At 38.7% G+C, this 12116-nt stretch overlaps 2 protein-coding genes across 4 annotated transcripts in view; one reads left to right on the top strand and one right to left on the bottom strand.

The window, feature by feature from the left end:
* The window catches only part of nlgn3a (neuroligin 3a), a 235510-nt gene that overhangs the window by 19450 nt on the left and 203944 nt on the right, over positions 1-12116 (bottom strand). For all 3 annotated transcript variants that reach the window (XM_082178302.1, XM_082178304.1, XM_082178303.1), the window contains one exon: positions 6280-7069. In XM_082178302.1, coding sequence (XP_082034428.1) covers positions 6280-7069 — 790 coding nt within the window. The remainder of the gene's footprint in view (positions 1-6279; positions 7070-12116) is intronic.
* Positions 1-12116, top strand: part of LOC309505017 (nuclear factor 7, brain-like) — a 112621-nt gene that overhangs the window by 70593 nt on the left and 29912 nt on the right. The window lies entirely within an intron of this gene.

The raw sequence follows: 12116 nt of genomic DNA, 5'->3' as shown, positions 1-12116 counted from the left end.
TTCAGGATTAACAGAAAGTTGCAGGTAGCTGAGTTTAATCAGGGTTGGAGGAAAGTGGATCTCAAGGGCCCGAGCTGAGAACCCCTGTCCTACAGAATCAAGTGCTAGACTTAATTGAGAGCTCTGTGAGACTGTTACACAAACGGAACGCAATCCCTTTTAATTCCCGAGTGGACTTGCAGTAGTCTTAGAAAAGACAAAAGAAGCGGATGCGGGAAGCAATTTATCTCAAAGCCTCAGAAAGAGATTGGCCTGGCCTTTGGTGCAGGGTCAACTGATGTTCAAAAGACTGTTTTCGTCTGCGTGTAGCGGTAGGGGAAACAGCTCATTAACATGCAGCATTGAAATTATTATTTTTGTTTTCACAATCACGAGGCAGATACGACAAGACAGAGTTAATGAGCATCTGCTTGCCATTCAGATGAGGTACAGGCAACAGAATTTCAATAAGACAGATGTCAATATAAATACGTCGATAAAACACGAAATGCAGGCTGTGTCAAATCATTGAGTGATTACAGTCGAGCTGGCATGTGCGCAGCTAAATCTTATTTATTAATCATGGCTTATTGATTATTGATTAGTCATGTTTTATTCTCGGGGTGGAATAGCCAATGTCTCCGCAAGGGACAGCATCATGAAAAAAACATGGGCTTTTCAAACAGAAATATCTGGATTCATCCCAGCAGGCCTTCGCATTTCTGAGAGTGTCTTGTGTTCTTGTTACAAGGAAGCATGTAGAAAAAAGAGGAGGGTAAAAGGAAAAGCACAACAGTATTCTGCTCAGCGACGTCTGTGGCTCGGCACAGCATGGCTGTTTGACTGGAGGCTGAATGACACAGTAGAAGAATGCCAAGGAAACAGTCCCTGTCCATCAAATGCTAACGCTACAATCTCTAAAGAAATGCAGACGGCAGCATTTGAGGTCCATTTGTAGCCTGAACAAAGGCGATATGCGCAAACAATTCACTTATCAAGTGTGAAGAAGGTTCTCGGATGCTTTTGTTCTTCTGCAGGACCGATGGCCACCGGTTAACACTTGAGAAATTAATTAGGGTGCTAATTTACTGTTAAAAAACAGCTGAGAAAATGTCTCAAAAGCCTTGGAGATTCTAATTCAATTTAATGGTACTACGTTTGGAAGCAATTTTACCATTATTCTTCCATTTATTTCAGAGCCTAATGATTTTTAATAATTGTTCCAAAGACAGATAAAATGTCTATGTGGACTTTTTCTTCAAAAAGACTTGTTGAAATATGAAATATGTAGAGCTGCCAGACTCACAGTCTTAAACATTCTATTGGTTTCTATGAAGACCCTTTAACATCCATGGAACAATTCCTTTCTACAAAATGTGCTTTATATTGGAAACTGGTTCTTTTGACTTTTAAAATGTTAATCCAAAAGGGTTCTTTTAAGAACTTAAGGATTATGGAAACGCTGTGAAAACTCCTTTTTGGAACCTATTTTTAAGAGACATGTATGCTGAAATGCTACACATTAAATTCCTGAACAAATATTGTTCACAAAAATCAGGATAATACATTTTCTTTCCGGTGAAATTTGAAAAGATTTCATCAAATATAAAAAGTGTGGTTGTGGACATTCAGGTATTTTCAGGCTCTATTGAAGTTCTATTCTTTAGCTCTATTCTATATCTATTAGCTAATAGATTTGATCATGCAGATTGACCCAAACACATATTTATGACGGGAATGAGGGGCTCATCATACTCAGGCATGGCATCAAATAAAAAAACATGTTACTTTGTCACTTCACTTACCCTAGTCTTCTGTCAAACATTAGCCTAGAAATCTAGACGCACCCTAGCGGCAGCAAATGTAATTTGCAGCCAGAGTCATCTAGCAACTCTCCGTTGGCTTTCGAGCTGGAAAAACCAAACTCTAGTCAGGCCAATCACATCGTGTATAGAGTCGGTGGGCGGGCTTAACATAATGACGTTAGAGTTGCGACGGTTCCGCGTGAATTCCCTGCTACTTGAAAACAAAGAAGAGCTGCTGATGGTGAACAGCGGTCTTTCCAATCGGCTTTGGCCGCGACTCTGGAAGACTTTGAGTTAAGCTTTTCTTCGAGAAAAGAACAAAGAACGGCACTGAATTCATTCTTAAAAAAGGAAGATGTGTTTGGAGTTTTGCCGACCGGATACGGCAAAAGTTTAATCTATCAACTAGCTCCTGGTGGGAAACGCTCTGGTTGGTTGTAGCGCTGTCCTATTGCGTGCAGAGGGAATCTGAAAGACAACCGTTTATCCCGGCCCTCGGATTGAACCCTGCCAATGGTGTGGTCCCAGACCCAACATCTTGATGTGGGTCTGGCTTGTCAGGCTAGTCAAACATGCCTTTCTACCCAGATTTCACAGTTAATGGTTGTTTTTATGTTGTATTCCAACTGCAGGGGGAAAAACACTGCTTGTAAGCACCATGAAGCGGAAAGAGGAATTTAGCTTTGGGGAATGATACAACAGTTGACATTAAACAGCTCAAGCTTAATGTAATGTTCACCCAGTCCACTCGAGGTTCCATATTCACGTTTGTATCCGGCACAGGTACAAGTGTCCAATTTAGAGAGATGGCAGGGAACGCTATCTAGGTCATCACATGGAGAAGCTGTAAGCACACTTCACATGCTGTAGTGCACATTTGTGGCTGTCTCCTCAGATCTAAACCAGAGAGTTTGCTAGTTAAGATGGAAGTAATGATTTGTGTATATTTCATGTGATTGAGAGGTTTATTATCCTTGCATCTAATCCTTTGTTCTGCTAAGCAGTATCCTATATAATCCACCACACAAATGGAGCAACTCTATGGGCTGAAATATCAGAAACTCAGCACATCAGTACGGCCTGAAACTGATTCTATAATGCCAGTCCTATTGAGAGCCATTAGATGAATGACTGCAAGAGGATACACTATTTGTCATGTAATAAATAATCTTTACATAATAGTATTTCTGAGAGGATGCTTTTAAAATGGGCTGGCTGTTCTGCTGTGAGTGATTATTTATGGGCAGTGTGTTTTTAAGGCTTGATAGGGCATGTTTTTTTTTTCTTCACGTTAAAATATGTTCAAAACATTGTAAAATTTAAATCTGGAAATTGTGTGCATTGGAAATTAGCTTTGAGGTCATCGATATAATGGATTAAAATGGACAATGTACACTAATACTGCACATAAACAGGCATATACATTTTCAAATTATAGTCTTTCTCTTATGACAAAACAGACCAAAATAGTGATGACTCATCTTGCAGGCTTGTGTTTTTTTTTTTTTTTTTTATCCAATAAAATGTTCTCTAGAATGAGAATGTTCCCGTCCCCTAAATTGAAAACACCATCTGTTTTCCAAAATCAGTAGGAAGTAGCTAGTGGTGGCTGGTCTGTCTTCAGTTGTGCTCTATTTCCTTTTCCAACCATCAAGTGGTTGCAAAAGAAGTTTGATTTGAATGTTTCTTTATTATTTTCATCCATGGCACAAGTCAAGCGTGATTTGATCGGGCCATGGCATTAACGCTGGCTATTTTAAAAAGAAACAAACCTTTTTCCTGTTTCAGTATAGGATACAATGCTGGGTTTTTGCACATTTCACAATTCGATTCGGATATATCAGGTATAATGCATGCCAGAGGAAACAAAATCTTTCAACAAAAGCTGTAAACTAGAGTACCCTGTCAGTTAATTAATTAATATACATATATATATACTGTAGCCAAGTGCTCCAATATAGAGTTATTTTTCTAGCTAACCAACAAGCTTTGGAGTTTGGACATTGAATGGCTTTTCTTAAGGTAAATGTAACATTATGTGACATTGTTTACAAGCTGTTTTATTGACACGTGGTTACACGCGACATGATTTGTTTCAGTAAGTTGTACTGTATGTTTCAACATACCTTCTGATGTTCATTCATGTTTATTTGGTGCCTCAACTAGTTGTAAAGAGTAAAAGATGATCAGTTCACGTGCTACAGCCATCTGTCAGCACAAATTAAAGAGCACCAAAACCACATTTACAACGTTTGAATTTTGTGATAAAATTGAGAATTTGAAAGCTGAGACCGTTTCATATCGAATGCAACAAAGCACAAAGCTTACTGCAATATTTGGATGACGTGTTTTGTTCATGCATCAACTTAAAACGGCATAGACTAAAAGATACATTTTGGGATTTAAGGAACAATATTGATTTAAAATTAGCATAAATTAAAATCCCCCCAGCACTAACAGGAAATACTGTACATCAACACAGACACAACAAATTGCACTAGTCAAACTATTTCAGTTCTTTCTGTTTTTACTGAGAAAACAGAGAAAATCTGGCAGTCTAACTGAGAAAGATATTACCCTATGGGGAGAAACGAGTTTAGCGTACAAATGTCCCATGCCCTTGAGCTAATTTGACATTTTCTGGACAGATGTTGTTCTGAAATGTTCTCTGATATGCTCGCAGAATGTTGACTTGAGCATTCAGCGCAAAGAAGACGAAAAAAATAGCCTGCGGTACTCCGCCATTAGTATTTCCACTTTTTGTATGTTATTTTTTGGCTACACCTAGTGTGCACTTAACAGTTAAGGAAAGATTTATAAACGCCAAGGGGTGTCATTTTTATTGTGACTGGTCAAAAGTGGAGAAGCAGCAGCATGACCTATCAATTTTTCTCAGTAACAGCAGTTGTCAAATTAGATTTGTGTTGTTAGAGCTGATTACAAGCACTCCTCATACAGATCTATAATGCTTTGTGCTCCGGGCAGGATTGAGCAGGATGGAGAGGGGGAGCGAGGGAGGAGGTGTTGTTGGGGATGCGTTCACCTGGGGCGGCAGTGATCAACTCAAGAGAGGGGTTTTGATCGATGTTGCTGAGGGGCAGAAATGCGATAAGTTCCACTGATAATTCTCTCTGCACGGGGTCTCAAGACCCATTCTTACAGAACGCTGTAAACAATGCTACTCAGTAACAGATTTTACTCAAGGGTAAAAAGGATGTTTGAATGTAGTCCATAAGACAAAAAAAGATGAATTTATAAAAATGACCCTTGATTATTATATAATAATCTGTGTGTTGTTACCTGGATGATCCACAACTATTTTTGTTGTTGTGATGGTTGTTCTTGAGTCCTTTGTATGACCTGACCAGTTAAACTGCCCAATGTTCTTCAGGAAAATCCTCCAGGTCCCGCAAATTCTTCAGTTTTCCCAGCATATTTTGCATATTTAAACCCTTTCCGGCAGTGATTGTACGATTTTGAGATCCTACTTTTCACACTCAGGACAATTGAGGGGCTCAAACACAACCAGTAAAAAAGGTTCAAACATTCACTGATGCTCCAGAAGGAAACACAATGCATTAAGAGCATCAGCGTATGTTTGAACCTGTTTTAATAGATAATTCAAGAACAGCCATCAAAAAAAAAAAAAAAAAAAAAAAAAGGACAGTGCTAAATAAAAAATAACATGCATTTTGCATTATCCCTCTTATTTTGTTAAAATGATTCCCATTTTCACAGATTCTGCAAGGGGTTCACAAAAACTTTCAAGCACCACTGTACTTAATGAGTGGTACCTACTGTACAATGTATGTTCTTTCAATTGCAGATTAGTGGTACATAAATATCAAACATTTTCATTCTGATTTAACAACCGATTATTGGCATTCTGGTATTATCATGGTATTAAAACACCTGCCTGAAATGGCTAGTTTGCAGTATTGCTGTTATTACTGTGACTTTGCTATTTCACCTTGTAACACATTTGCCCGCCTACTGGCTACTTTGACCCGCCCTCATGAAAAGATGGCCAAGTCATTTTGCTATGTCGAGAGGACGCTGTTTTTTGCTGCAAGAGCAATTGTATGGACTTCCAATAATAACACCATAGTTGCCATACATAAAATATTGTTTATATGATATATGTTTACAGCTGCTCATGAAGCCTTGGGAGCTGAAACATGATTATGGTGGGGGCTTTTACATTTTAAACACACGCTCTAAGCAGTTGACCAATCACAACAGACTGAGCCAGTGGACCAATCAGAGCAGACTGGGCTCTTCTGAAAGGAGGGGCTTTAAAGAGACAGGAACTAACACAGAGAGTGAAAAGAGCTGCTGCACAAATGTACAGTATGAGAAAAATAATGTTTTAAACTTTAAATCATGTAAATGTATTCTAGCACACCCCAAAAATAAAAGTATGAACTTCTATATGAGCATAATATGGGTACTAGAGTTTACCACAGACTGTGCATGTTGCAAGGTACGCACTTACCCAGTTTTGGCAAAGTTTGTCCAGTAGGTCATGACAACTGCACTGAGCATGACATCATTTTTGGAGAAGTTGCAGGGGAAGAGGTCGGTCGGGCCAATCATGGGTATACCGAAGACGTAGGGCACCTCGTCTCCATGGGCCGCGTCGGACCAGGCAGGCTTCATCAGGCTCTGACAGTGGTGGTAGAAGGCGTAGAAGTAGGTGGGTGACCCGTACCGGGCGTGAAGATCTGCCGTCACCACTGAGGGCTCCACCCACTGGTGATCAGTAAACAGCGCCACCAGAGTCTTGCGCCGCGTCTCAGGGTTGTCTCTGTCCGCCCAGTCTGTGTACATGAACTTAATGGTTTCTCGTAGAGTGTCCTTTCCCTCTGGGTAACCATACAGACTGTCCACAAAGTCTGAGACAGAAAAGTCGAAATCATTGCCCGAGACACCGTCTTCAGAGTCCACAACGTTCTCCACAAAGCGCAGACCCTCACCCTGGTTGACACCCAGCATGATGTCATAGTTGAGAAACTCGCCCTGCTCCATCAGGATCTCAGGGTCATCGGGAATGACATCACCGTCGATGACCGGGCCGAAGGCTACGTGGTATCTCGCCGGCTGGATGTCTTGTTCCACCAGTTCACGAGCTGTCTTCTTTCTCAAGCAATCTACCATGTCCAAAGTGTCCAACACATTACAGCCCACTTTCTCTGCCAGCAGCCTTGTGTACTTAACCGGCTGGTAGTTGACGGCCCAGCTGGACAACGCTGAGCCACTCTGGATTATGGCACGATGAAACAGTCCTGCAGGAAGAGGAGACAAAATTATGCATTTTAGACAAGGTTATATATCAGGAATCAATCACTAAAAAAGTGAAATAACTTTTTATGGGTACTCTAAATCACTTCGAATCAAGGACAGAATAGTGTTATCATGGAAATATGTACATTAATGTCTTAAAAATAAACCAAATAATCTGAAAAAGGCTATAGAAGGCAAAATTACACTTCCTTTTTTTGTGTTAGCTAACACTAAGCTTGCCTGCTAGCTTAGTGCTAACTGATTACCTTGCTGAAAATCAGTCTAAGCTGGTTGGCTGGTCTTATAGTAACTGGACTCCCAGTCTGACCATTTGAAAAATGCCCAAAACCCCACTAAAAGCAGCCAACAGTCCAACCTGACCAGACTGGGAGACCAGGTAAGATAAGCCAACCAGCTTAAGCCAGTTTTAACCGTCTCCAAAACGGTATTTAATATTAAGATGTACCAGTAAAACAGTAAAATCACCTCCTGTCTAAAGAAAGCAGGCTACAACAGGGTGTAACAAGATAAAGTACTGCTACAACAAGCTACCACTATAGAGCTGCATGATAAATCGTTAAAAGATCGCAATCTCGATTCAAACACCCACACAACCTAATTCCTAAATGCCTATTAAACCCTTGACAAAATCACACCGGAACATTCAGACCCGTGTTTACGCTGATCCAGAGAGAGCAGTTGTCATGTATCGGTGTGAAACAGCTTCACAAACATCCCTTTCACACAGTTTTGTTATTTTTGTTACACATATTCACATTATTACAGAAGTACTAGGATAAAAGATTAGTTCTGATAAAAACTGATGTCTATGGCAGATATCAAAAGAGTAAATTGCCTTGAGAAAGTAACATGGCATTTCAAATAACGATTGTATCAATGACATCTTTATACCAGTAGGTGGCGACAAGTGACTGTTAAAATGTATTTCTTGAATCATTCAAGAGATTTGTTCAAAAAATTCGAATTCATCCAGTAATGAAACAAGTGAAGTATTTATGAGTGAGTCATTGAATCATTCATTCAAACCAAGTTTTTGAAATAATTCAGATTAATTAAACATTTCAAATAGACTGCAACAAAGAACATTTTCACAGAACCTCTATATAGTGATCACTATACAGCATTCACTATAAGAAACTATCGAATTAGTGAGTGATTTCAGATACCGCAAACGTCCGTCCACCAATCATATTTATTTAGCTCAGTTACTTAACGAAATAACAACTTTTAATGAACTTTGCTGTTCATATCTGTGACGTGTTCTTGCAGTCAAAAACAGCTTAACAGAGCCAGAAGAAAAAGACAAAAACACAAAGCACAGAAGAAAACTCAAAGCACAGGTCTTGAGAATATATTTAAACTTGACACTGCATCTTAAAATACAATACTCACACAGTGCGAGACGCTGAAAAAACAGCAAGACGTAACACACTGACCAAAGACATCAGTCTGACTCATACATACAAAGACCATTAATCAAAAAAAAATAGTGCAGATGAAAGAATGTGTTTTGTACGAATGGCACTTAACTTTACAAAACATTTTTTTAACAAAATGGATTGTTGTGGACTTTGGGCCAGTGATGTTTTACTGATTTATTTGTCTGCCACAACAATGTCTTCACTTAGGATCTTTTCTAGCAAATATTGATATATGAGTTTATTTGTGATTAATTTGATTAATTAACCAGTATTCCATGTATGTAAATCAATATAATGCAATCGATTGACAACCTTATTATAAAGTCACATTTAAAGAAGACGAGAAGCCTTGTGTTATTATCTGGAGATGGTGAACATCTAGAGTGTGTGACCCTTTAATTAAAATACTTTAATAACCAGCTTAAAGGTCTAAATATTTTCCCAGAGTTTGTTTGCATTGATCTCAGATAATCACGCCTGCCAAAGCAACACAGAATGCAGAATATGATTAAAACGAATCATTACACAAACACGGGCACAGATGGCCATGGGCCGAGGAATGCAACACGATTTCATCCACTCCGCTGAAACGTTCACAGCTATAATCTACGCCCACATTTGTGTCTAGATGTGTATCTGAATGTGCTGAGATCCACAACTCACTATTTAACCAAACAAGTCAATACCCGAACCTTTCAACGAATCCTCTACTCTCTAAAGCTTAGATCAGCGATAAGCACATGCTAACGGGATCTAATTCCTCAACTACACTTACACTCCTACTCCTTCTTTATCAACAACAAAGAAGCCCGGGCTCAGCAGTGCGTAGGTAGCATAGCGTACCACACATCCCAGCAGCGAGAACGCTTTTGGCCTCACTCCCACCTTTATGACCGCTCAATATTACTATTACCACCCCTCTGCAGTGAAACACACCGCAGCTAGAGACTCAAGTGAGCTAGCATGTACATACAATTGTTCAATGATCATGAATGGCTTAACAAATAATCAGGAGATATATCCAGGCTAGTACTTGTTCTCCTTTGTGCTCATACCAGGTTTGCTTCCCTTCAGACTTCCTGCATCACCCCTCCTCCGGGCACTTTTTTTTTTTACCTGACTACACAAATTGATTCGCAGCGAGGCTTTTCTTTGTTGGCCCACTGCACACTAAGGAAATTTACCCACTACTTAGGTTTCCTCATTTCCCCAAAGATAACTTTCTGGAGGCCAAGCGATGAAGAGAGTCCAAGGCAGTTCAAATAGCCAGGACTCGCTCCTTGCAGATGGGCAGGCTGTGATATTTCCAATCCAACTAACCTGCGTAACCTTTAATTTCTTTGCAATTGCTCTTCAGTTGAAGAGGTTGGGGAAATGTGCTGGTGGTGTGCTGTCAGATGCAGTGCTGGTATACTGTTAACACCTGACACATGTGTATTTGTGTGCGTGGCTGTGAATAGCAGAGCTCAGGACAGGACAGTGGCCAGACTCCCAGGGCGAGGGAGCAGATGTCAAGGATATCGACTCTCTCTCTCGCTTTCTCTCTCTCTCTTCACAGCATTCACAGGGTGGCTGTGGGATGATGAAAGATGGCCACCTGGGGCTCGGGAAGCCAAGACTCTATCTGTGCACTTCCACTCGTCCCAAATGCGTAGCTTTTCTGAGCTCTCAACACGCAGTACATTATTAGGCTAGCAACATATGAATACTGTAAACATACTGATGTTAAGTGTGCAACAGAAGAGATTTTTAAGAAGAATGTATTTGTCCAAACCACACTGGACCCCAATGACTTTCATTATATGAAAAAAAAAGAAAGTCATACACAGTCTGGATTGGCAAAAGGGTGAGCAAATTATGACAGAATTTTCTCTTTTGGGTGAACTATCCTTTTAATGTTTGCTTGTGTTACTGGAGGTGATGACAACCTTCAGCACACAAGGGGGCGATAGAGTTTCCTTCAAATGTCTGTGCCAAACCTGGGGACTATACCATGAAGCCGGTGTCGGTGGCAAGTCAGGTATGTTTCAGTTTAATTTGTTCTTACCCTGAGGTTTAGATAATGGTTTGGCTTTTAACGGTGTTCAGTGCCATAGAAACTGTGAGCAAAGCCACACATCTCTGAATAAAGTCACTCCCTCGATTTCTCTGCCTCCAAATTAAAGGTCACACAACATATTAACAGATTTTTAGAGACAAAATCGTCTGGCTTTTAGCAATGAATATTTATTATAATTATTTTATGTAATTTCTATATTATGTATAGGGGAGAGCGGGGCACAACCTAACGCTTTTTGACTTTCTCAGTTTGTGTAAATCTACTTATGGTTCAGAGTATTTATTTTTCCCCACATTAATTTCCCACATGTCTAGTACAATTATGTGGTTTTGTTTTATTAATACAGTATATACTTTTTTATTGACATACCCCGAAAGAATGGAAGTGAAATGTGACAACATGCCCCATAGGTGGGGTACATTGTAACATGTGTGGGGTACATTGTAACATAACATATGACAGCTTAAAATGTTATCTGATCTAATAAAAAATATATACAAAACAAACTAAAATATTTTCTAAATAAAATACAATTAAAAAACGTTGTCATATAAAATAATGGCGATTTTTAATAATTAAATATAAACAATTTTTTTAGTTTTGACTACGAACACATGAAAACACAGCTATACAACATAGTTCAAAATAAATAAATAATTAGTCATTTCTGAACATTGACTCTCAGTCTTTATTCACCTTTTTCTCACGGTTTCCCAATACAATTAATAAAAGTATAGAATATAATAGCATATTTCTAATAGGGACACATTGTAACGCAGTGTTACAACATGCCCCGCCTGCACAACTGGGATTTAAACCCTGCGAGTGTCTTCTGCTATATTAGCGAAGCATTAAAGAACTATCTCAACTGTTAAATAACATTTTGGAGATTAAAATAATATCAGATTTGTCTTATTTTAAATAAACACAAAAAATAGAGATGAAAAATTAACTTAAGTAAGAAATTTACTTTTGCTATGGTTTAATAAATGTCTATGGATATCTTCCAAAAAAATAAATAATTTTGGCGGATTTTTTTTTTCTATATAGTGTTGATATGGCAACTAGTAAATACACAAAGTTTCGTCATCCAAGCATGTGCGGAAGTATTTAAAACAAGCGTGTTACAACTAGCCCCGCGTTAGGTTGTGCCCCGCGCTCCCCTATAATGATTATGCTATATATTGGACATTACTTGTAACTGAGCAATTTTATTTGGACAATTAAGTATTTAGTTTAAATGTACATAAATACATTCAGATAACATGTAATATATATATATATATATATATATATATATATATATATAGCTTTTAGAATCAATAGAAAAAGCTTTACAAATGGCATGTAAGCTCACCTGTTCAAATCTCTGTATACATATTATCAACCATATTTACTAACTTTCACTTGCACTGATATAGCAAGATATTTTCTTCTTGCTGCGTAAATACATTTATATACTCCATATTCTTCATAATCATCACAATCACCATGAAATCAAAATGGACAATTCTTGTTTTTTTATGGAATATGCCTATTGCAGTGTTT

The sequence above is a fragment of the Leuciscus leuciscus genome, assembly GCF_965113295.1.
Source record: "Leuciscus leuciscus genome assembly, chromosome: 8".
NCBI lineage: Eukaryota > Metazoa > Chordata > Actinopteri > Cypriniformes > Leuciscidae > Leuciscus > Leuciscus leuciscus.
The sequence above is the reverse complement of the archived record's forward strand: the minus strand, read 5'-3'. Positions and strand labels throughout refer to the sequence as shown.